This window comes from Carassius auratus, chromosome 21 (assembly GCF_003368295.1).
Source record: "Carassius auratus strain Wakin chromosome 21, ASM336829v1, whole genome shotgun sequence".
Classification (NCBI taxonomy): Eukaryota; Metazoa; Chordata; class Actinopteri; order Cypriniformes; family Cyprinidae; genus Carassius; species Carassius auratus.
The window spans coordinates 19,051,461-19,075,383 of record NC_039263.1 but is presented as its reverse complement, the minus strand read 5'-3'; the positions used below and the strand labels follow the sequence as shown (position 1 = coordinate 19,075,383).

At 39.9% G+C, this 23,923-nt stretch overlaps 1 protein-coding gene across 5 annotated transcripts in view; it reads left to right on the top strand.

The window, feature by feature from the left end:
- Positions 1 to 358: 358 nt before the first annotated feature.
- The window catches only part of sptan1 (spectrin alpha, non-erythrocytic 1), a 28,049-nt gene continuing 4,484 nt past the window's right edge, over positions 359 to 23,923 (top strand). Inside the window, exons 1-50 of one of the 5 annotated variants that reach the window (XM_026196501.1) lie at positions 359 to 383; positions 6,039 to 6,278; positions 6,662 to 6,787; positions 7,159 to 7,299; positions 7,399 to 7,679; positions 7,771 to 7,915; positions 8,097 to 8,251; positions 8,366 to 8,501; positions 8,679 to 8,780; positions 8,895 to 9,032; positions 9,132 to 9,242; positions 9,339 to 9,416; positions 9,550 to 9,705; positions 9,790 to 9,994; positions 10,135 to 10,316; positions 10,444 to 10,687; positions 10,776 to 10,898; positions 11,038 to 11,255; positions 11,493 to 11,585; positions 11,686 to 11,820; positions 11,924 to 12,072; positions 12,625 to 12,684; positions 13,099 to 13,297; positions 13,401 to 13,505; positions 14,024 to 14,056; positions 14,187 to 14,222; positions 14,398 to 14,445; positions 15,121 to 15,212; positions 15,326 to 15,470; positions 15,886 to 16,067; positions 16,187 to 16,286; positions 16,800 to 16,997; positions 17,082 to 17,228; positions 17,335 to 17,438; positions 17,532 to 17,694; positions 17,944 to 17,958; positions 19,944 to 20,075; positions 20,166 to 20,303; positions 20,412 to 20,516; positions 20,612 to 20,820; positions 20,916 to 21,036; positions 21,107 to 21,228; positions 21,393 to 21,525; positions 21,636 to 21,734; positions 21,874 to 22,033; positions 22,145 to 22,221; positions 22,311 to 22,520; positions 22,604 to 22,900; positions 22,988 to 23,100; positions 23,598 to 23,615. In XM_026196501.1, the coding sequence (XP_026052286.1) occupies positions 6,042 to 6,278; positions 6,662 to 6,787; positions 7,159 to 7,299; positions 7,399 to 7,679; positions 7,771 to 7,915; positions 8,097 to 8,251; positions 8,366 to 8,501; positions 8,679 to 8,780; positions 8,895 to 9,032; positions 9,132 to 9,242; positions 9,339 to 9,416; positions 9,550 to 9,705; positions 9,790 to 9,994; positions 10,135 to 10,316; positions 10,444 to 10,687; positions 10,776 to 10,898; positions 11,038 to 11,255; positions 11,493 to 11,585; positions 11,686 to 11,820; positions 11,924 to 12,072; positions 12,625 to 12,684; positions 13,099 to 13,297; positions 13,401 to 13,505; positions 14,024 to 14,056; positions 14,187 to 14,222; positions 14,398 to 14,445; positions 15,121 to 15,212; positions 15,326 to 15,470; positions 15,886 to 16,067; positions 16,187 to 16,286; positions 16,800 to 16,997; positions 17,082 to 17,228; positions 17,335 to 17,438; positions 17,532 to 17,694; positions 17,944 to 17,958; positions 19,944 to 20,075; positions 20,166 to 20,303; positions 20,412 to 20,516; positions 20,612 to 20,820; positions 20,916 to 21,036; positions 21,107 to 21,228; positions 21,393 to 21,525; positions 21,636 to 21,734; positions 21,874 to 22,033; positions 22,145 to 22,221; positions 22,311 to 22,520; positions 22,604 to 22,900; positions 22,988 to 23,100; positions 23,598 to 23,615 (6,716 nt within the window). In that variant the 5' untranslated portion in view covers positions 359 to 383; positions 6,039 to 6,041. The remainder of the gene's footprint in view (positions 384 to 6,038; positions 6,279 to 6,661; positions 6,788 to 7,158; positions 7,300 to 7,398; positions 7,680 to 7,770; positions 7,916 to 8,096; positions 8,252 to 8,365; positions 8,502 to 8,678; positions 8,781 to 8,894; positions 9,033 to 9,131; positions 9,243 to 9,338; positions 9,417 to 9,549; positions 9,706 to 9,789; positions 9,995 to 10,134; positions 10,317 to 10,443; positions 10,688 to 10,775; positions 10,899 to 11,037; positions 11,256 to 11,492; positions 11,586 to 11,685; positions 11,821 to 11,923; positions 12,073 to 12,624; positions 12,685 to 13,098; positions 13,298 to 13,400; positions 13,506 to 14,023; positions 14,057 to 14,186; positions 14,223 to 14,397; positions 14,446 to 15,120; positions 15,213 to 15,325; positions 15,471 to 15,885; positions 16,068 to 16,186; positions 16,287 to 16,799; positions 16,998 to 17,081; positions 17,229 to 17,334; positions 17,439 to 17,531; positions 17,695 to 17,943; positions 17,959 to 19,943; positions 20,076 to 20,165; positions 20,304 to 20,411; positions 20,517 to 20,611; positions 20,821 to 20,915; positions 21,037 to 21,106; positions 21,229 to 21,392; positions 21,526 to 21,635; positions 21,735 to 21,873; positions 22,034 to 22,144; positions 22,222 to 22,310; positions 22,521 to 22,603; positions 22,901 to 22,987; positions 23,101 to 23,597; positions 23,616 to 23,923) is intronic. The other 4 variants (XM_026196502.1, XM_026196504.1, XM_026196503.1 and 1 more) reach the window with 4 other exon arrangements.

The window sequence follows — 23,923 nt, the reverse complement described above, 5'->3', positions numbered from 1 at the left end:
TTTATTCTGCAACCACAATCACAAACAATGTATTCAAGAGATTCATATTTGGATTGAATACAGTTCAACATTTGTAGGTTTTGCATCAAATGGCACTTCGGCCTCTTAAAGGAACACAGACTGGCTGTATGCCACTTCCGTTTTTAGGAAAAATATATCCAGCTGGCCAATATTGCAGACGATCATGATTGATTAATTTAGAGGAGCAGAAATCATGATTAAAATACTATTAATCATGCAGCCCTAGTTTTGTATATTTGTCCCAGTTCTATTTTTATTAACCAATTTCAACTTTTTACCAATAATGTTGTTTTACATTACGCCATGTAGCCACCCCTGAGACACCTGTTACCATGTCCAAGTTTCTTAAACCCAAACTGAAGGTAAAATATGTGAGTTTGTGTGTGTGTCTGCCCTGGTTTGCTGTGTAGTAGCAATAAGAAGATAAACTGAAATTTGTCAATGTAAGAAAGGGAAAAAAACAGTTTGAAGTGTTTTTCTCCCTATTCTCTGGAAAAGAGAGACGCATGGGCTGGGCTCTACCTTGGCTGTCGCCCCACACTGGCCTGTCACTGCAGCGCTGATGCTTTTGTCTGCACTGCAGCGAGAGGCAGAGGAGATGGTTAGACAAATGCAGTCAGAGAGAGCTTTTGTTTTCTGCATACTCATGCACTCATCATCATCTTAAGAAGCATCATCGCACTTACCTGTACTGAACGTAAGTGGTTGGATATGTGACAGGAGGATATTTTTGAGGTCTGTGGATGCTCTTTTATATATAATGCATGGAAATGCTGATTTATATTTCAGATTTTGTGTGTTTGTTGCATGGTTTGTGTGGGTGTGTTCTGCATGATGAAGCATAGTTGATATGCTGCCATGGATTAAGTCATATAAAATCTGACTGAGTGTGACGTTTTGATCCATGGCAGCTGTGATGGGAGAACCTGTTTCCCTGCAGCAGACGATAATCATAAATATTAAATTTTTTAAGATGGACACAATTTCAGTGCATTGTCATTCTCAAGGTTAATTTAGATATCAGCTCTTATTCATTAAAGTAGTTTTTAACAGGATATGCTTTAAAGGTTTAGTCAACTCAAAAATTAAAAGTAACTTACCTTTCAGTCGTTCAAGATATAGATGAGTTTGTTTCTTCATCAGAACAGATTTGAAGAAATTCAGCATCACATCACTTGCTCACCATGTGAATGGGTACCATCATAATGAGATTCATAATGAGCTTAAAAAAATATTGTAGTAGTTATAATAGTTCGTAATAAATTTCCCAGGATGTTTTTTTTTTATTTGTTTTGTTTTTTACTTCAAACCACTACATCTGGGTAAAATTCGAGTCCTCCATCCATAACATTGGTTTCTCCAGTGTGAAGGTAATCTTGTCTGAATCAGAAGATAAATATGTACAGATCAAGCACCGTTTATATGTGAAAACAGTCCAAAACAGTTCTAAACAAATATGTTGGTGGATTTTGATCCCTGGAGGAAGTGTTGTTAGGGATTGGTAAATTCCTAAGAAGCAATGGTTAACAGTAAAAATATAAGAAATTTACTTCTTACAAACAAACACATTTTAATTTCACAAGATATTAACTGATGGGCTGCAGTCATGTGGATTACTTGTAAATTGTTGTGATGTTATTATCAGATTTTTGTGAGTTTGAATTCTCATTCAGATGGCATCCATTCACTGCAGAGAATGCATTGTTGAGCAAGTGATGTAATGCCAAATTTCTCCAAGTCTGTTCCAATAAAGACCAACTCGTCTGCATTTTGGATAGCGTGATGGTGAGGTTTTTTTTTTTTGCCAATTCTTTAAGTGTAAGGGTATAAATAATATATATCGCTTTTATCTGTATCTGTATCGCTGTTATTTCAGCTTTTTGGTTTCTTCAAACAGCTACTATTAGCCAAGCTAAATCCTTGTAGACGGCCCACCCATTTCCTCTAAATTCCTTAAACCTCCATCCGCCCATTCAGACGTCAGCTCCTCTCAGATACAGCTGTGTTACCATGGAAACTTCCAGGCTTTCAGTGTGACCTCACTGAGTTCTCAGTATTCCCAGTTTGATAGTGGGAGTGCATTTAATAAGTGCTTCACTTGAGCTGAACACTGATGTTTGGAGTATGGTATCCATGTTATGAAAAATGAACACTTGAGGAAATAGGTGTCTTATTGCATCACTTCATTTTTCATGTCAGCTGTGATCTGATAAGAATCTGATCTCTTTAGCAATTCAGCTTCATGATTGACTCACTTTCATGTTCTAGTTTTCCTGGTTAGTGGTTCTTCTTTTTCACACAGATGTCTTCTTTATACTGCTTTGAAAATCTGTGTCACCTTCAGGCTTGTGGTTAATATCCTAGATCTTCTCCAAGAGAATCTTACGAATGTCTGTCAGGACAACCTTATTTTCAGGACAGAGCACGAATAGGAGCCTTGATGCTATTAGAGAATCCTGATTGTCTGATTGAATTGGGAATATTGTACAACAGTAACAAAGGGTCTTATAGGCTGCAAACAACTGGTTAGGGATACACTGATATTACAATTCTAGTCATGTGATATGTTCAAATCCAGTCATTTTTGATCAATTTAATTCAGGCCTACAGAATAAAAGCATTGATTTCATTAAAAAGAAAAAAAAGCTTACTGACCACAAAGCGGTAGTGTATCCAGTGTCAACCAATACTGATATATTATTTTATATCACTATTATATATAACAAATGCAATTCCAATATATTGTAAATTTCCAAAAGATGGTTTATTTATGTTTTTATTTCTTGACTTCTCTTCCTTTTTTGGTTTGTGGTCTGTGGTTTTGACCATAATGGTTTTTAGTGGGACTATAACATGATGGTTGGTTTTACTGAGTGTTTTTTTTATTACACAAACCTCAAGAACATAAAATGGTTTTCAGCATGTCATATCTCAAAGCTCTTGTAATGGTTACCTGTTCATAAATCATAAATGGCCACTGTATTGCAGCAGGGCGAGAGGTTGGACTTTGCCTGTGTCATCATGTGTTGGGAATGCGAGAGACAGTTACTGAAGCGCTCTGCTCAGTGAACAAGCGTGTGGGAAAAAGAAGGGAACATTCCAGAGTGCCACTGGACTGCTGTATTCATTTGGATTTAGAAGCAGCAGACAAATGATAGAGAGGAACAGGGAGGGAGAAGAACGTGTGAGTTTGTGTTATCACTAGTACGCAGTCGCGTTTAGAGGTGCTATCTGTTGCTACAGCTGGACTGCAGTGAGACCCTCGTGAACACGTAGCTTTATATTCTGGTGAGTTTTATTACTTTTTGGGGATTTTCATTTGCGACTCTTTAATTTCATGCTTTAGCATTTTGAAAAACATCACAACCAAGATATTGAGAGTTCATGTTTATTAAAGACTCATTATGGGTTGACATCTGCTGACTTTTGATCTGTGTATGGGTGTGGCTTATTGGAATTTTCCCGACGCACATTTGCCGGCTTAATTTAACAGTACAGATCCGTGGTCATGACATCTATCCACGCAGAGCTGTCTGAGTAAAACCAAGCTGAGCTGGTCGAAATCCCCTGTCTGATATAAGCGGACATTGAGACGGGATCGTTTTGGGAGAGGCAGGGTAGGGGGAAGGGAGGAATGCGTCCAGCTGATCTGGACAAAAACAGGACATATTCACAGTAGAGCACAAGCTGTGCATTAGATCATCAGTCATTCATCGCATTTCTCATCTGGATGTTTTATGCTTTTTTAAGAGGTTATGATTGAGTCAAGGACCTCACTAATGGATCAGCCATTAGCTAATAACTTCCTCATCTGCTTTCTCTTTTCCATCCTTCATTATCATGAAGTGGATGTTTTATACAGGGCTGATCTTCTGCAGTTAATATCAAACTTCATGAAACTTGTCTCTTTTATATTAAGCATGATATTCTCTTTGCTCTTGTTCCACCATCTTTATTTTATTAATTCTATGTACATGCATAGAGGGTTATAGTGGAAAGATGGCAGTTTTGGCCAGCAAAACAAAAGACTGTATTGATCCATGCTGACAGTGCATTACATGGCTGACTCCATAGTCTGGTCCCTCTTCAAATTGTTAAAGTGCTGTTTTGTTAGTTTTCCTGAGCTTGGATTAGCCTGAACCCTTTTCTAAATGCATCCTATGATGGATTCGCTTCAGCAAATGGAGCACACCATGTGATTGCCAGACCACATTCACATGCAGTCACACAGTAATGCTATTGTTGAATAAAATCATAGATGTATGTGGTAATTGAATTAGCTTAAAGATTTATTTAAAAATAAAAGCTTTTTAATGAATGTTTTTAACAAGGGAAAAGTTATACGGTTTCTGTTAAATATTAAACCATAATGTAGTTTTGAATATTGTTAAGGCTGGAATACACTACATGATTTTTGCACCAATTTACAGTCTGGACTAGTCAACACTGTAGCTGCTGGAGGTCATTGCTAATCTGAAGATTCTGGGTAGTTAGAGTTTAAAGATTTCACAGAAAATCACGTAGTGTATGATGGGCACAGACTCATTTTTTAGGTTTAGACTTCAATTCCACACAGTTGGAGGATATCAAACCTGTCTGATATTCTGTGCTTTGTCTTGTGTCTCCTATAAACAAGGAGCATGTTTTTGGTAGTGTCTTTTGTTTGGAACAACAGCAAGAGAAGAGTATAATGGCTAGTTTTTTTTTATTCTTACAGTTTAAAAAAATATGTATATTATTGTAATTTAAATTACAATATTCTGGTCAAGAAAATAATCTTTATCATTAGATGAATAAATAAATAATAAAATAATCCTCACAGAAAGGGTTAAAAAGTTGCCATGTTAGTTCTAAAACAGATGAAGAATGTTCAGATGCTCACACATCAGTGTGGAATAGCTCCATTTGTTCACACGCATGTGTGAAGTGAATTATTCTACTCTTTGTCCTAAGTTAGCTTTTTATCACCACTTTTGAAGATCATTTAAATTTGAGCCAGTTGTGTCTGACTGCATTAACAGGATATTTATTATCCTATCCTTATACTCTTCTGAAATGGACCAAAAACTTGACCCTGCATTCCCAGAAATCCAGTTAGTCTGGCGCTCAAAATCAGCAAGCATTTTTGAGAATCAGCTTACTATTCTCCTGACTTAACTGCTTTTGTCTTTATATTACCTGATTACAGTAAACACGACAGATAATGGTCTTTATTTACAAGAATAAAGATTTTTGAGAATAGTTTGAGTCATTTCCCAGTGTTTCTTCTTATAATGAGAGAAGTTTAGTTTTGTTTCACATCAGAACAATGTTGTTGAGATTATTCCATCCCCCAACCTCTGACGTTAGCAGTTTTGTGGTGACAACTGTTCTAGAAGGGATCAGTTCTGGATCATAAAATGGTACACTTTTCATAGAAAAAGAGCATAACCTCGTCCCCTCCACCCTCGAATACAGCTGAAGTCACACAACCCCCTCCCCACTGACAGTATGGGACAGATGCGGTTGGATTGGGGTGGATGTAGCTTTGGATTGATGGGGGTTGTGTTCAGTGTCAATGGGAGGCTGATGGCAGCACTCTCTTTGTGACGGTTTGCTCAGAAGGGTTAGGAATTTCCGCCGGGCCCCCCATGTGCTCAGCTGTTGGCCATTGCCGGGGAGAGTTGTGTCTTTTAACTCATAAAATGTCTGCCTGGTTTTAGGTAACTCCCTTGAGTGAGTTTTTGTTCCACACAGACTTAGTGATATATATATATATATATATATATATATATATATATATATATATATATATATATATATATATATATATATATATATATATATATATATATATATATATATATATATATATATATATATATATATATATATATATATATATATATATATATATATGGAAAACATACTAAGGTTCTTCAAAAGTGTATGTAAATTTTTGCTTATGCTTATTAAGCCCAAGTTCATGTGGAACTTGGAAATTTGGAGATTTATTCATTATTTTTTCCCTCTTTTAGAAAATGGATATCAGTGGAGTTAAAGTTCTGGAGTCAGCCGAGGACATCCAGGAGCGCCGTCAGCAGGTTCTTGACCGGTACCGTCGCTTCAAGGAGCTGTCTGTTGTGCGCAGACAGAAACTCGAGGACTCTTACCGGTTCCAGTTCTTCCGTCGAGATGCAGATGAGCTTGAGAAATGGATCCAAGAGAAGCTACAGATCGCCTCTGACGAGAACTACAAGGACCCCAGTAACTTACAGGTGAGAGTAAAAATAAGCTTCATAAGCGCCCTTTCTGAAATCATATTTAGCAAAAAATGAGCTGTCACCTGTGTTCTTGAAGTGACTCCTCCCTTAAGCTGTAAATTCCTCAGCTGGGTTTGTCTGCTGTAATCAGCAGTGAATTTCTTTATAGAGTCATCAGATTGTTATAATAGCTGAATACAGTGAATGAACACATGCATGCAGTGACTTTGGTCACAAGGTTTGTGTTGTGACTTATGCCAACTTAGAGATTATTCTACAGTTGGTTGAAATCAGGTCTTACAGAGTTGGAAACTTCTCATGAGGAATGCATTTACACAGTATACAGTGTTTATTAATAAAAATCTGCTCTCATATAGCATTTTCTCCCCATCTCTTAGGGAAAGCTCCAGAAACATCAAGCCTTTGAAGCAGAGGTGCAGGCTAACGCTGGGGCCATCATTAAACTGGACGAGACTGGCAATCTCATGATATCTGAGAGCCACTTTGCATCTGAAACCATTCGAGTAAGTTTTTTTCATGTTTAATACCACATGCTAGAGTTCCATAATGGAGAAAAGTTAAATTTATAGTGTTTTAACTTTATCCTATATGGATCAGTCTTTCACGCCTTACCGGACCGCTCAGCGACCAATAGTAAAAAGTGTCAATTATGGTGCTTTTATTCCAGTAGGTACTTGAGTGCTGTGAAATTTTCATTTGTTGTAGTTTGTTTTACAGTGCATGTACTCTTTAAAAGAACTGAGTGCTGTGTTCCTTTTCATTCTACCTTAAGTTCCTTATTCTGTCTTTCTATTACAGTCCAAGCTGACTTTGAATAATGTTTTTGTAATGTTTTGATCCTAATTGTCTGTCTTCGTCCCCTCTTAAAATTCAGACCCGTCTAGAGGAACTTCACCGTCTGTGGGACCTGCTGCTTCAGAAGACTAAAGAGAAGGGAGTGCGTCTCCTGCAGGCCCAGAAACTGGTGCAGTACCTTCGTGAGTGTGAGGATGCCCTGGACTGGATCAGTGACAAGGTGAGAAATCATAGATTACTCTGTTCATACGTTGGGCGAATACTGCAGTATAATTCCATCAAGTAGATTTGAAGATACAATAACAATATTTTATTGCAGGAAGCTATTGCCACTTCAGAGGAGCTTGGCCAGGACCTGGAACATGTGGAGGTTTTGCAGAAGAAGTTTGAAGAATTCCAAACAGACCTGGCGGCCCACGAGGAGCGTGTGAATGAGGTGAACCAGGCCGCCGGTAAGCTAACCCAAGAGAACCATCCCGAGGCTGAGCTCATCCTGAAGAAGCAGGAGGAGGTGAACGCTGCCTGGCAGAGGCTGAAGGGTTTGGCTCAGCAAAGGCAGGGCAAGCTATTTGGAGCTGCTGAGGTGCAGCGGTTCAACCGGTGAGTTATTCAAGACATTAGTAATCACTACTATACAAATTGGTTGGTTTGAATGTGTTTAGTCAGTGAAATGTTCTGTTCTGACCTTCAGCGATGTGGATGAGACAATCAGCTGGATTAAGGAGAAGGAGCAACTGATGGCATCTGATGATTTTGGTCGTGACCTTGCCAGCGTTCAAGCCCTGCTCCGGAAACACGAGGGGCTGGAAAGAGATTTGGCAGCCTTGGAGGACAAGGTAAGACACAGCATATCCACAAACTCTCTTTTTCTGTCCCTCAATACAGACCTGCCCATCACACTTATACACATATTCTTTTATTGTTTTATTTACGTGCATTTAATTTGTTGCAGAGATGTACAACAGAATGTGCAAGTCATTCAGTTTGTTTGATATAGAGATTCTGTTCTGTCTTTAGGTAAACACTCTTGGCGGCGAGGCAGACCGTCTGCAGCAGACACACCCCCAGAATGCCTCTCAGATCCATCTGAAAAGAGACGAACTCATTACCAACTGGGAGCAGATCCGTACCCTGGCAGCTGAACGACATGCTCGACTCAATGACTCCTACAGGTAGGCTAAGACACACCTTTTTGCTTTTGGTCACTACTTCAAATTGATTGGTTGAGATTTTAAATTCAGTTTACACAGTGCTTACTTGTGATCTCATGGTTGTCTTGCTTCCAGATTGCAGCGCTTCACTGCAGATTTCCGCGACCTGACCAGCTGGGTGACGGAGATGAAGGCTCTGATCAATGCAGATGAGCTGGCCAATGATGTGGCCGGTGCGGAGGCCCTGCTTGACCGCCACCAGGAGCATAAGGTATTGAACTTTGAAAATCTAAACAAGTAGAGCAACATGGGAAAATTATGTTTGGATAGTAATTATAGGAGCTTAAACCTTTCTTTCTTTTTTAAAACTGATTTGCTGATTCAGTATTGAATTTATAGTATATCTTCCAAGGATGCTTGACATTGAAAGACCATAATGTTTTACCAGGGCGAGATTGATGCTCATGAGGACAGTTTCAAATCTACCGATGAGGCTGGGCAGGCTCTGCTGAACACCGGACATTATGCTTCTGAGGAAGTCAAGGAAAAGGTGTGTCTGACCTTGGACCTGTGTTTTTGTAGGCTATTTTCAAATCATCATTCATGCAGTTTTAATACTAAAGTGAGAATCTGAATGATCCTCATTTTGTGTTTGTTGGTGTAGCTGGGCATCCTGTCTGAAGAGAAGGTGTCTCTTCTGGAGCTGTGGGAGCTACGCAGGCAGCAGTATGAGCAGTGCATGGACCTGCAGCTCTTTTACAGAGACACCGAGCAGGTCGACAACTGGATGAGCAAGCAAGAGGTACTAACTCATCTAGGCTTTTTCTGAATCGTGTAACGCTTTAAATTTGTTTACAACAGAGAGCAAAGATTTAAACATTTCAAACGGATTTTCTCAAAGGCTTTCCTGCTGAATGAAGATCTGGGTGACTCTCTGGACAGTGTTGAAGCTCTTCTGAAGAAACATGAAGACTTTGAGAAATCCCTCAGTGCCCAGGAAGAGAAGATCACCGTAAGAAATCAGTTTGACATAAAATCCAATGCCGGTTATAATCAGGTTTACAAATCTTACTTCGTTCTCTTTTTAATTCTCCACTGAAATACACAGGCCCTGGATGAATTTGCCACCAAACTGATCCAGAACAATCACTACGCCAAGGAGGATGTGGCCACCCGCAGAGATGCAGTAAGTGGAGATTAGCACCCTGAAACGTCCTTCATTCCAACCCCGCAAGCACTTTCCTCCCCTCAGTTATTGCTGACAGAAGTGCTGAATCACTGGTAATACTATGACTTAAACACCTTTTTTTCTACTTCAGCTGCTGAGCAGACGCAACGCTCTTCACGAGCGCGCTCAGTTTCGCCGTGCCGCCCTGGAGGACTCTTTCCATCTGCAGCAGTTTTTCCGGGACTCTGATGAACTCAAGAGCTGGATCAACGAGAAAATGAAGACTGCCACTGACGAGGCCTACAAGGTATGTTGTCCTAGAGTTTTAAACCTTTAGAATCAATTGTTTTTATCTGCTTCTTACTCTCACCCTCTATTCCTTCTGTATCAGGACCCATCCAACCTGCAGGGAAAGGTACAGAAGCACCAGGCCTTCGAAGCTGAGCTCTCTGCCAATCAGAGCCGCATTGATGCACTGCAGAAGTCAGGCCAGGAGCTGATTGATGGAAAACACTATGCCTCCAGCGAGATGTCCACCCGGATGGATGAGGTCAGCTCTCAGTGGAAGAAACTTCTAGAGGCAACTGAACTCAAAGGTAAGAAAATGGCACATTACTGCCTATTTCACAGGAAGAGAGTTGTCTGTAGTTAAAAACTATGTTTATCTGATTTATTATTGGTTATTATGAAACAAAAGTCAGATTTTTCAGCAGTATCACGTTATTTACTCATTCAGGGATTAAGTTGCGTGAAGCGAACCAGCAGCAGCAGTTCAATCGTAATGTAGAGGACATCGAGCTGTGGCTGTATGAGGTGGAGGGACACCTAGCCTCTGATGACTTTGGCAAAGACCTGACCAGCGTCCAGAATCTTCAGAAGAAACATGCTCTGCTGGAGGCTGATGTAGCTGCTCACCAGGTAACAACGTCTGAATGATTTTCAAAGTAACTGATATTAGACATTTACACTGTTTCTTGTATGATTCTGTGCAGCTGGCAGTATTTGTTTTTAAGCATCTAAACTCATTCATCTGAACTCTCCTCAGGACCGCATTGATGGCATTACTATTCAGGCCAGGCAGTTCCAGGAGGCTGGCCATTTTGATGCTGATAACATCCGCAAAAAACAAGAGGCTCTGGTGGCACGCTACGAGGCTCTTAAGGAGCCCATGGCCGCCCGCAAACAGAAGCTGTCAGACTCTCTGCGCCTTCAACAGCTTTTCAGGGATGTGGAAGATGAGGAGACCTGGATCCGAGAGAAGGAACCCATTGCTTCCTCCACCAACAGGGGTTGGTGTGATTCAATTGCATGAATGAAATCTGAAATGACTATAAACTGTTGATATTCTTAAAACAACGTTTTCTCATACTCTATCAGGAAAAGATCTTATTGGAGTCCAGAACCTTCTGAAGAAACACCAGGCTCTGCAGGCGGAAATCTCTGGGCATGAACCCCGAATCAAGGCTGTTACTCAGAAGGGGGAGGCCATGATTGAAGAAGGTAATATTTAATTCTTGCACTCTTATAAGACTGACTTTCTATTAGTCATCAGTTCAGAACACCTATAGTCATTATTAAGTAGAAACAATAAATTAGAAATATTCATGGAAAAAAAGCTTATTTTTTTTTCAAATTTCAGGTCACTTTGCAGGGGAGGATGTGAAAGCTAAGCTGGAAGAGCTGCACAATCGTTGGGATGGACTTAAGGGAAAAGCGGCCCAGCGTAGACAGGATCTGGAGGACTCCCTTCAGGCTCAGCAGTACTTTGCTGATGCCAATGAGGCTGAGTCTTGGATGAGAGAGAAGGAGCCCATTGTTGGAAGCACCGACTACGGCAAGGATGAAGACTCTGCAGAGGTAAACAAGAAAGAGGGCTGGATCTAGAATGAAGTTAGTTAAAATATTACATTGCATTTCTAATAATATTTGAGCAAAAAATGCAATGTAAGGCAAAAATAATCATTTCATGTAACATCCCTCATACATAATAAGATGTTTAACGTGCTTAATTGGCAGAACTAAACTCATCACAGTCATCGCAGTTTTGTATAAAAAAAGGTGGATGGCTCTAAATGTCAGTGTTATCATTTACAGGCTCTGCTGAAGAAGCATGAGGCACTGATGTCGGATCTGAGTGCGTATGGCAGCAGCATCCAGGCCTTAAAAGAACAAGCTGAGGCCTGCAGAGTAAGATCACATAACAACTCTTTTGCATTGACCAAAAGCAAATAACACGTAAAACCTTTACATTTTATGGAAATGAAAATTTCATTGATTTAATCATCAGCAACAAGTGGCCCCTACTGATGATGAGACTGGCAAGGAGCTGGTTCTTGCTCTATACGACTACCAGGAGAAGAGTCCACGTGAGGTCACCATGAAGAAGGGCGACATCCTCACTCTGCTCAACAGCACCAATAAGGTAATTGATAGGGCACACTACATGTGTTACTTAGCATGCCAGGTTGAATCTAGATGAGTGCTTGGACTTATGTAAGTAATATATATCTGTATCTTGTTCTCAGGACTGGTGGAAAGTGGAAGTGAACGACAGGCAGGGCTTTGTTCCCGCAGCCTACGTGAAGAAGTTGGACCCGACTCAATCTTCCTCTCGTGAGAATCTGCTAAATGAACAGGGCAGCATTGCTCTGCGACAGGAGCAGATTGACAATCAGTAAGAGTCACTCTGCTTTTAGTTTTCATTGAGATGATTGAAGGCAGACTTCCTACTTTGTCTTAAATGCATTCGGGCTGTCAATGTTTGAGGTCAGAAATAATCTTTTTTTGAAAGAAAAAATAAATTAATATATTTATTCGTCAAGTATTCATTAAATTGATCAAAAGTGGAAGTAAATACATTTATAATGATAAAAAAGATTTGTTTCACAAAGACAAAGGCTCCCTGAAAAAAAGTATTAGTTTCCAGAGAAATTGTAAGATATAATTTTAATTTTAATTGATTGATGGCCCTTATGTGAACATTTTTGTAATAATTTTTCAACCTTACTACTTACGTTCCATCAAAATCATTTCTTTTTAACACAAAGCCTCTTTAAGATCTTTGCATCTTTACTTGCATCTTGCAGCTCAAATAAGGCATCTGTTAAAAACTAACTCTCAATAATGTTTCTGACCCCTCGTTACTCCTCTTTTTCCTTTCTTTCTTGTTTTCTTTCTTTCTTAACTGAAATGCTTGCATGTGTCTGCTTGCCCTGCCCCGTGGCAGGTCTGTGGTCACCAAGGAGGTGTGCAGCGTATCTGTACGCATGAAGCAGGTGGAGGAACTGTGAGTAGGCCCGACCAATGTCATTTATTTGATCAAAGAAGCCTCCATCATTGCAAAATGTTCATCCACATTCCCCCTCATCCATCTCACTGTTTTTCTCATGCTTTAGGTCTTTTGTAATTCTATCATTCTCTGTCCATCATATCATTGTCTCATTCTTTCTCCTCTTCTATTCCATCAAGGAATAGACATTCACATCTCTTCTGAGGATGTTGTCATTCTGAGCTTTTCCTTTCGTAGAGTTGGTGTCTAGATGTTTCGCACTGCATTTTCGATTACTGACAATGCAGATTTCTCGCTGTTAGATGAACCCCTGTCCGTGTTTCCAGCTTGTGTTTCCTCTCCTTGAATGAGATGTTTCAGTCCCAGTGTTGAGGTTGGAGTTGCATGAAAGTCTCTGATCTCTCCTCTTAGGTATGGTACACTGCAAGAGTTGGGAGAGAAGAGGAAAGACATGCTGGAGAAGAGCTGCAAGAAGTTCATGCTTTTCCGTGAGGCGAACGAGCTGCAGCAGTGGATCAATGAGAAAGAATCAGCGCTTACTAATGAGGAGGTCGGCTCTGATCTGGAGCAAGTGGAAGTGCTGCAGAAGAAGTTTGATGACTTCCAGAAGGTATGTTTCTCATACATTTATGGCTCCTTTATCACTGGATGCTAGCATTGGCTAATAAGTGTTCGCTGATTCTAAACTCGCTGATTTTTTTACTGTTTGCTAGGATCTGAAAGCGAATGAATCTCGGCTGAGGGATATAAACAAGGTGGCATCTGAGCTGGAGTCTGAAGGACTGATGGCTGAAGAGGCTCCTGTCATGCAGGCCCAGGTATGAAGAAAAACACTGAACACACACAGTGAATTTAATTAAACATACATTGCCATTGAAAGTATGGGGTCAATTTTTTTTTCTTTGCCAACATGCACTGAATGTCTAAAAAGCTATTTTAAAGACATACTTAATCATAAATATTAGGCAGTACATAATATATGCAAAAAAATTGTTATTTTTCAATATAAATATTTTACAATATTAATGTTTTACTGTATTTTTTGTGTTCATATAAATGTATCTTCGGTAAGCATAAGATATTTCTTTCTAGAACTTAAAAATCTCATCTAACTTTTTGGCAGTAGTATACATCAAGATGTTTTCTAGATTTTTAGTCAATCCACTAATCAATTTCATGCTTACATTTAAATTTGGAAAGTGTACATCAGAGTAGTTTTCTTATTTATATGCCTGAATGTATAAGATTTATAGATTTGGTGATTTTACCTATTTTTCTCGTTTCTACTTCCGACCCTCCATTCCATCATCACACCTCCTCTTCATCCCACCATCAGCAAGTAGAGATGCTGGGCTCAGCTCCTGGCAAGGTCATTATTGTTTTATACCATTCAACTCGTCTCAACAACAGTTGGGATGTCTGCATGAAACATGCACATGAATATTTTTTCCTAAATTAAACTGATTCTATTTATTTATTGTATATATTTCATTTCACAGGATGAAGCAGATTCCAAAGGTGCATCTCCATGGAAGGTAATATAGCATGCTGAATTTGAAATGCTTTTAAATCTGTTTTTTGGTGACTGTGATTACAGAGCAACAAGAGCAGTCTGGTTCTTGTAACTCCTTTTGTGACATTCTCTTGACTGGTGTATTTTTCTGTTCTTTTCTGCCCTCTCTGTTTTTTGCACATTTTTACTCAATATAGTCTGTTCGCTTGGCTGTTCAAACAACGGCCAACTTTAATACTATTAAGGTAAGATTCTAGGTTCTTAGTTTCAATCTTTAAATCTTCCCTCAACCAATCCCACTAAATCCTGCATTGTGCCTCGTGTACCTGAAGGACTTACTCATAATGGTGGTCCTGTGCTCTTACCATGGTCTCTTGTTCCCTGTCCTATTACTGATCATCAACTTTGCGGTTGCATCCCTCTCCCTTTGTTTCCATTCATGAGTCTGTGTCAACCATATGAAATAACTCCTTTATGTCTTCAAGCCATATGTTTTGGTGGAGGTAAAATAGCCATTCTAGAATGCATTAATGCTTCTTTTTCAGTTTGCGGCTGATGCACCCACCCAAGTTTTCCATATTTGTTAACTGTCATCACTTATCCTATGTGCTTTAATGTTTTAGCCCTTCTGTTTATGCCACTTACCCATACTTTTACTTTTGCTACTGATATGAAGAGCAAAGTATGACGCAAAGGATATGGAACCATTTATGTGACTCTGGATTGTGGTTTGGGTGTTAAATGTCATGTTTCTGAAAGCAGATTGCCAAAAAAAAGGTTTGTTTCTCATCAGTCATTTTATATCAATTAAGACATGACCTCAGGGAGTTAAATCTGCTGTCAGGGATCATATCACTGTCTAAACTGGACCTATAACCCGCCGTCTGATTAGCTGCTAATGGTTGTATGTTTGTGTATAGGAGCTGAACAACCGCTGGAGGTCCTTACAGCAGCTGGCTGAAGACCGAAGCAACATGCTGGGCAGTGCTCATGAGGTGCAGAGGTTCCACAGGTACATATATGCCACTGATTAACCTCAGAATTATACTGTTATGTTCATGTTATACTTGTGTGATGTGAGCCACATGAAGTGCAGAGGAATTCAGCTCAGTGTGTGATTTACAGGGATGCAGATGAGACCAAGGAATGGATCGAAGAGAAGAACCAAGCTCTGAACACTGATAACTACGGCCATGACCTCGCCAGCGTGCAGGCTCTGCAGCGTAAGCATGAGGGCTTCGAAAGAGACCTGGCTGCTCTAGGAGACAAGGTAAAATGTTCATTGTTGGTTTAGTTTTTGGTTATCAAGTTACAAACAGGCTGATATGTTCTTTACATGCAATCTGCTAAAAATCCCATTATTTACTACACAGCACAAGCTCATTGTCCCCTGCTGATTCTTTAGCCAGTGAGCTTGCTTGCTCAACATTTAAATACTGTAAATTAGTTCGGCTGCATACTATCAGACTTACTCTGAAATCCTCCACCTCCCCCAGCACCACCTGTCTAGATCTGTAAGGATTTATATGTGCCTATTCATGCAGCAGCAGCATGTCTTACATGCTTAATCTGGTGAAGCAGGTGTATCAGATCTAGCCCGCCAAGACCAAATACATTAAGACTGTCATATCCGTTTACATGCTAAAACTTTTCATGATTGATATATAATGTTCTTCCTGTGGCAGGTGAACTCTCTTGGTGAGACCGCAGAGCGTCTGATTCAGTCTCATCCCGAGGCTGTGGATGACATCCAGGAGAAGTGCACTGAGCTTAACACTGCTTGGAGCAGCCTGGTGGGTCGTGCTGACCAACGCAAAGAAAAACTGGGCAACTCTCACGACCTGCAGCGCTTCCTCAGTGACTTCAGGTGAGGAGGAGGAAAAAAGAGGGGTGGAAAGAGTATAAAACATGCAAAACGAACAACTCAGAGAAGCTTTCTGAGCTATAATATAGAAGACTAAACAAATTTGTGCTTCTCTCTCCCAGAGACCTCATGTCCTGGATCAATGGAATCAGGGGGCTGGTGTCTTCAGATGAGCTGGCCAAGGACGTCACTGGAGCTGAAGCCCTGTTGGAGAGACATCAGGTACTTAAAAACCACTATGATATGTACTTTCGCTAGTGAAAAATCAGTAAACTAAAATGTAATTGAAACACATTTATTTCAAGCTAACTATACTATAGATACATTTACATATTTATTTATTTATTAATTTAAAAAAAAACGTAAAGTCTGCTAAATTGGAACAACTAATTTTGCACTTAATGCACTTTAAAATATATACTGAATTGAACTAAAGATATACTTGATATTTGATTATTTTGAAAGTATACTTTAGGCTTAATAATATGAAATATGCATTGTGCTCAAGTACTACTCCAAATAAAGTTGTAAATCTTTAGTGATATGTCAAATAGATAGAAATAGATAAATATGTTAATAGATTTGAACCATACTCAGTATGAAATAAATGTATTTTAAATATATTACTAAGGTTGTTAGAGTTACTGTTTAGAAGAGTTTCCTTTGAAAATATTTGGCAAAATCCTGTTCAGCCCATGAACAAATGTTAAACTCTCACATATTCATATTCTGTAGGAACACCGCACTGAAATCGACGCCCGTGCAGGCACCTTCCAGGCTTTCGAACAATTTGGACAGCAGCTGCTTGCCCGTGGTCACTATGCCAGCCCTGAGATCCAGCAGAAGCTGGAGGCTCTTGAACAGGAACGTGCTGACCTAGAGAAGGCCTGGGTCCAGCGCCGGATGATGCTGGATCAGTGTCTGGAGCTGCAGGTCAGCAAGGACCATATTTACAATTTAATACACAAAACTTAAAGAGGGCAGATGATATCATATGTTTATTTTTGTCTCCTGTAGCTATTCAACCGTGACTGCGAGCAGGCTGAGAACTGGATGGCAGCTCGCGAAGCCTTCTTGGCCAGTGATGACAAGGGAGACTCCCTGGACAGCGTGGAGGCTCTCATCAAGAAACATGAAGACTTTGATAAGGCTATCAATGTGCAGGTCAGCAAGCGCCAATGTGATATAAAGCCATCAAGCTTGAGATTATTCGATTTTGAATCTAGAGGGTTTTTTGTGATTAATTATTTAAATTTGTCTTTCCTCACAGGAAGAGAAAATTGCAGCACTGCAGTCTTTCGCTGACCAGCTCATTAGCGCTGACCACTACGCCAAACCTGAGATCTTTAATCGTCGTAATGAGGTCTTAGACAGGTCTGGGTTCTTCTTTTTGATGCTGCTCTCACTGAGTGAATCTGTTCAGTTTGTGTCATTTAAGTTAAAGCAGTATGTCCTTTTGACCTCCAGGTGGCGCCGTCTCAAGGCTCAGATGATTGAGAAACGCTCCAAGCTGGGTGAGTCCCAGACTCTGCAGCAGTTCAGCAGAGATGTAGATGAGATCGAAGCATGGATCAGTGAGAAACTCCAAACTGCCACCGACGAGTCTTACAAGGACCCCACCAACATCCAGGTAATGTCACATTCAGGCATCACTCTCAGGACAGATATGTCAATATTTTTGCAGATATGCTATGTTTTATGTTTTAAAGGTGAATATCCCGCTTAAGTATAACCTTGTAAATATATTAATAGGATAATACGCTCAAGTGCAAATTAAAATGTGTTTCTCTCACTGTCCCCACCTCAACCAACCCCGAGTGTTTTATTATGTAGGAAATTAAACTGAAACTCTGTCTGTGTTCCCATTGTCTGTTTCTAGCTATCCAAGCTGCTGGTAAGTGCAGTAGTGTGCCAGAGCTAACTAACACCAATAGGGTCTCTCTCCGTTGTCTCATTGTTTTTGTCTGTAAATGTGTATTTGAGTTCCGTATGTCTATCATGTGTCTCGCTTTGTACAGCATCATCAGTTGTTTGTCCCCTACCCGTGTCCCATCGTTGCAACATTTAATTTTTTAATTGCTGGGTGTGGTCTCCATTTTCTTGTTGTGTCACTGAAGTTGGGATGTCTTGGTTTAAATTTGGTCCACACAGAAAAGCTGAGCTTCTCACAGTTGTGGATCTGAGAGCAAACTTTGACAAAAAGTAGTATGCGAAGACATATTTTTGGCCGTGTTCAGAATAGCATAGTAGAATTATATCCTTTATGCTGTACTACTGTGTGAATCAGCATTGCATTGCAAATATAATGGCATGTACTGTGTGTTATATACACATATAGTACTGTAGCATTTTGTTACAATTTCCTTTATTTCGATGGCTTAATGTTTCAAAGCAAAGATATTAAGAGAGACATAAAAATGTATTTTGTAACTGTTTAAAAAACATTTTTCTAAAAAAACTAATTAATTCTACAGTGAAATATAACATTTATAACATTTATTACTTTATTATATATTATAAATATATTTACCACTTTTTTAACCAAATTGTGCAACTACAAAGAAGCACTTTTTCATTTTTTCATAAATATCACAAGTATTCTTTTCCAAAATCATGCAATTCTATTATCACGTGAACGCTTTGTTTCAGTTTCTAGCCCAGAATTTTTTTTAATTTTTTTTTTATTTAGTGTACATTTTCTTAGCTCTCTCGTATTCTAGTGTGCCCCTAAAATGTAGGAAGTCATCCAGATATTAGATGCATACAGATATTTCCTAGTACATCTAATATGCATCCTGTAGTATTGTGCTATTCCGAACAAATCCCCAATTCTGTCAACCCAGAGAGAGAAGGTGGAGAGGTGCTTTCAAACAAGTAATTCTGCTTTGCTTTTTTGTGGAATACCACCGAGTTAAAACAACGGTCAAAAGAAATGGTTACATGTGTGCTATGGCAAGAAACCATATACTGGTGCATCTCAAAAAATTATAATATTGTGAAAAAGTTCTGGAATTTGTGCTAATAGTGCCCTGACGAAGTATTGAGTGCATAAATGAACATACTTTAAAGAACTTGAACTTTTCTGTTTTGCAAATCCTTTTTTTGATTGATCTTAGGAAATATTCTAATATTTTGAGATACTGGATTTTTTGACCATCATGAGCTGTAAGCTTTAATCATCAAAACAAAAAAATCTTTTGAAAGGTTTTACTTTACATGCAATGAATCTAGAATATATGGACATGTCACTTTCTGAATAAGTTTAAAATAAAACATTTCAAGAAATTCTAATTTTTTGAGATTCACCTGTACAGTTAGAGCAGCCCGGCTTCCTTTGAGTGTATCAGCAAATGCTTCATATAAGCCATTTGGAAGTGCTTTTTCCTTCTTCCATTCTCTCTGGGTGATATAAAATATTAAATGATCTCAGACAAAACACCCCAACTCCTCTTAGGTTCCTCACAGAATTCATCGTGTGCTGGATCGTGTCCAGTTCATTTTATTGAATGCTCCATCAGGCTTTGAATGCGTCCTGTTCATAGTATGAGTTCCACGTTACATGTTCGGTCCTTGTTTGGTGGTTTCTAAATTCACAGTTGCCTCACTTTTTTTCTCTCACATTGATGTGTTGAAAAGGTTTGCTCTTTTGTGGCTACAAATAATGACAAACTTTCACAAACAGTCTACACAAAGGGAAATACATAAAATGCACACACATTATAATAGCATTGAATATGCACTGCTTTCTGCTGAAATTGAGTTTTTACACCGAGACATGTGTTAGATACAAAACCAGATATTGCTTTATCACAGCTGCACCCATGCATGACTTCACTGTGTGGCTCAGTTTAGCTTATTTCGCTTTCTTGCCACTTTCAGAGCAAGCACCAGAAGCACCAGGCTTTTGAGGCTGAGTTACACGCTAATGCTGATCGTATCCGCGGGGTGATTGACACGGGCAATGCTCTCATCCAGAGAGGTGCCTGTGCAGGAAGTGAGGATGCCGTCAAGGTAACAATTTCAGAAGTATTTCAGAATAGGCAGATGGTGAGTTACGGTCTGTGCTCATTTTGCTGTGGTTGTGCTCACATTTTCTCTCAGGCTCGTCTTAATGCTCTGGATGAGCAGTGGCAGTTCCTCGTCAACAAATCTGCCGAGAAGAGTCAAAAACTGAAAGAGGCAAACAAGCAGCAGAACTTCAACACTGGCATCAAGGACTTTGACTTCTGGTTGTCTGAGGTACTGAGATATGACTAAGTAGCTACTTAGGATAGTTACTGGCTTGAATGTAAATGTTGAATTAATATTAATAATAATAATATCCACTACATATTCCTGTGCTCTTAGGTTGAGGCTCTTCTTGCTTCTGAGGATTATGGCAAAGATCTGGCCTCAGTTAACAATCTCCTTAAGAAGCACCAGCTTTTGGAGGCTGATATATCTGCTCATGAGGTAGCTCTTCAGACATTCTGATCAGGGATCACTCGTTTAGAGCATTTCCAAAATCCAATATGTCCTGATCAATGCTTGTTTTTGTGTTCTTATAGGATCGTCTGAAGGATCTCAATGGCCAGGCTGACAGTCTGATGGCCAGCAATGCCTTCGACACCTCTCAGGTTAAGGACAAGCGTGATGCCGTCAATGGACGCTTTGGCAAAATCAAGAGCATGGCTGCTGGGCGCCGTGCCAAGCTGAACGAGTCGCATCGTCTGCACCAGTTCTTCAGGGATCTGGACGATGAGGAATCTTGGATCAAGTATGGTTTACATTCTTCTGAGTGATTTATAATTTTTCATACCAACTGCATTATTTGAGGCTGTAGACCCAATTGAATTCATTCTCTTCCATTAGGGAAAAGAAGTTGTTGGTGAGCTCGGAGGACTATGGACGTGATTTGACTGGAGTACAGAATCTGAGGAAGAAACACAAGAGGCTGGAGGCTGAGCTTGGAGCACACGAGCCGGCCATTCAGGTGAGAAGCAATGAAAAAGTCTTAAGTGAATCGTCATTCTGAATGCTGACAGTATTTTTCTGGCTTGCAGTCTGTATTGGAAACTGGGAAGAAGCTGTCTGATGACAACACCATTGGACAGGAGGAGATCCAGCAGAGGCTGGCCCAGTTTGTGGAGCACTGGAAGGAACTGAAAGATCTGGCTGCTGCTCGGTCAGTACTGTATTTTACTATTTAACTGGTCTATTTTTCTGATCACCTTCAAAAGTATGAAGCAATAAGATGTTTAAAAAAAAAAAATACATTAATAAAAAACTTATGATTATGTATATTGCCTAGAATAGGAATTAGAAAATTCTTTGGTTTCTGGTTTTTAGTGGACAGAGGCTTGAGGAGTCGCTGGAGTACCAGCAGTTTGTGGCAAATGTGGAGGAAGAGGAAGCTTGGATTAATGAGAAACTGAACCTGGTCGGAAGTGAAGATTACGGTGATACTCTGGCAGCTGTGCAGGTGTGAAAAAAGAAACCACATTTAGCTGATTATGGCTTGATCTTGGACACACCTTCACACCTTTTTTTTGCATGCATCTTAAGTTTCTTTATTTGGCTCTTCTTTTTCAGGGCTTGCTGAAGAAACATGAAGCATTTGAAACGGATTTTACCGTGCACAGGGACAGAGTGAATGATGTTTGTTCCAATGGAGATGAACTTATCAAAAAGGTATAGAGTACAACTATTACAAAGTCCATATACTACAAATTTACCCCTTTGACCCTTGAATGCTTTATTATAGACCTTTCCTTTGAAGTAGGATCTGACCTGATAGCAATATCATATCATATTGGGACTTTTTGTGCAGGAAAACCACAACGTGGAGAACATCATGGCTAAAATGAAGGCCCTGCGTGAGAAAGTGTCAGAGCTGGAGAGAGCTGCAGCTCAGAGGAAATCTAAACTGGATGAGAACTCTGCCTTCCTTCAATTCAACTGGAAGGCTGACGTGGTGGAGTCCTGGATTGGTGAGTAAATGTTTCCTCTCATGTGCATCAAACCTCATTTAAAAGATGTGCATTTAAAACTTCATTTATATTCTCTGCTTCTTTGTACTCTGTGACTCAAATGTGTCTTAGGCGAGAAGGAAAACAGCCTGAAAACCGATGACTATGGTCGAGATCTTTCCTCTGTGCAGACTCTGCTCACTAAACAGGTTTGACATAGCATATGGAATAATATAGCCATAGCACAGCATATCCATTGACTGTTGTAAATGACTGTATTGATTCCACTCTGTCATAGGAAACCTTTGATGCTGGGCTTCAGGCCTTCCAGCAGGAGGGCATCACCAATATCACAGCCCTGAAAGACCAGCTGTTGGCTGCCAAACATGTACAGTCCAAGGCCATTGAGGCTCGTCATGCCACCCTGATGAAACGCTGGAACCAGCTGCTGTCCAACTCAGCCGCCCGCAAGAAGAAGCTTCTGGAAGCCCAGGACCACTTCAGAAAGGTGTGAAGAATTAAATTGCACCTCGAGTCAGGAAAATACGTTTTTGTTTTGTGTTTTTAACTGTTGTTCACTTCTCCATCCAGGTCGAGGATCTCTTCCTCACCTTTGCCAAGAAGGCCTCAGCCTTCAACAGCTGGTTTGAGAACGCTGAAGAAGATCTGACAGACCCTGTGAGGTGCAACTCTCTGGAGGAGATCAGGGCCCTGCGGGATGCCCATGATGCTTTCCGCTCCTCACTCAGCTCTGCAGAAGCCGACTTCAACCAACTGGCAGAACTTGATCGCCAGATCAAGAGTTTCCACGTGGCCTCCAATCCATACACTTGGTTCACCATGGAGGCTCTAGAGGAGACCTGGAGGAACCTTCAAAAGATCATCAAGGTAATTATGGAATCCTGCAACATGATTGAGTGTGTAAAAAGTAGATTTAAAAAACTCTTAATAATTATATAAAAATATGATTTATAGGAGCGAGAGCTGGAGCTACAGAAGGAACAGAGGAGACAGGAAGAGAACGATAAACTCAGACAAGAGTTTGCCCAACATGCCAATGCCTTCCACCAATGGCTGCAGGAGACCAGGTACAGAGGACCAGCATGCACTACTCACAGTGCTGTGTTCTCTAGAGTAGAGTTTCATTAGAGTAGAGTTATGCTCGAGGGTTAAACACTACACGCAACTCGTTTGTTTCCATTGCATGACATCACACACACATCCATTCAGATTTGATCAAGCTTTCCTGATTTTCATGTAACTTTTTAGATGCCCATTTTCATTTGTGTCATGAGCTGTTTTCGTGACTGCAATCTTTAAGTCATTGTCTGCTTTGCCATGTTGTCCGTTTATGAAGATTTTCACATTGATCACACAACTTCAACCCACCTGGGCTTGATATGCTGCAGCAGGGCTTTGTGCTGGTCACATTTTCTTTTTATGTGAGTGTTGAGTAGTGGCATTGATGTCACCACTCAATGTTTTAACTGTTTCTTTCTCTCTCCCTCCCCTATTTGTCTCTCTTTCCCCATTCCTTCGGCCTTCTCGCTGCTACCCTGATGCTTGGAATCATTTCTCTAATCAGGACATACCTTCTGGATGGGTTAATATCACATTTTTTACTCTTTTACTATAGTATGTTTGTGTGTGAGTGTGTATGTATTGTTTAATAGCATGTATTGGAAACATTACGACAGAAACACATTTGGTATAAAAATAAAACAAGAATTTGGGAGTTTCAGGTTAGAATAGAACTATGATTTGGACAGAAATAATACAGGGTCTCTCAAGAAGGACTCACTTTGCATATATTTTGCGTATTTTATCGTATGTTTTGACTATATATTTCCAGATGTATTCCTTTGTTTTTCACACTCTTTTTCCATTCCCTCTTCATCTCCCACCTCCCTC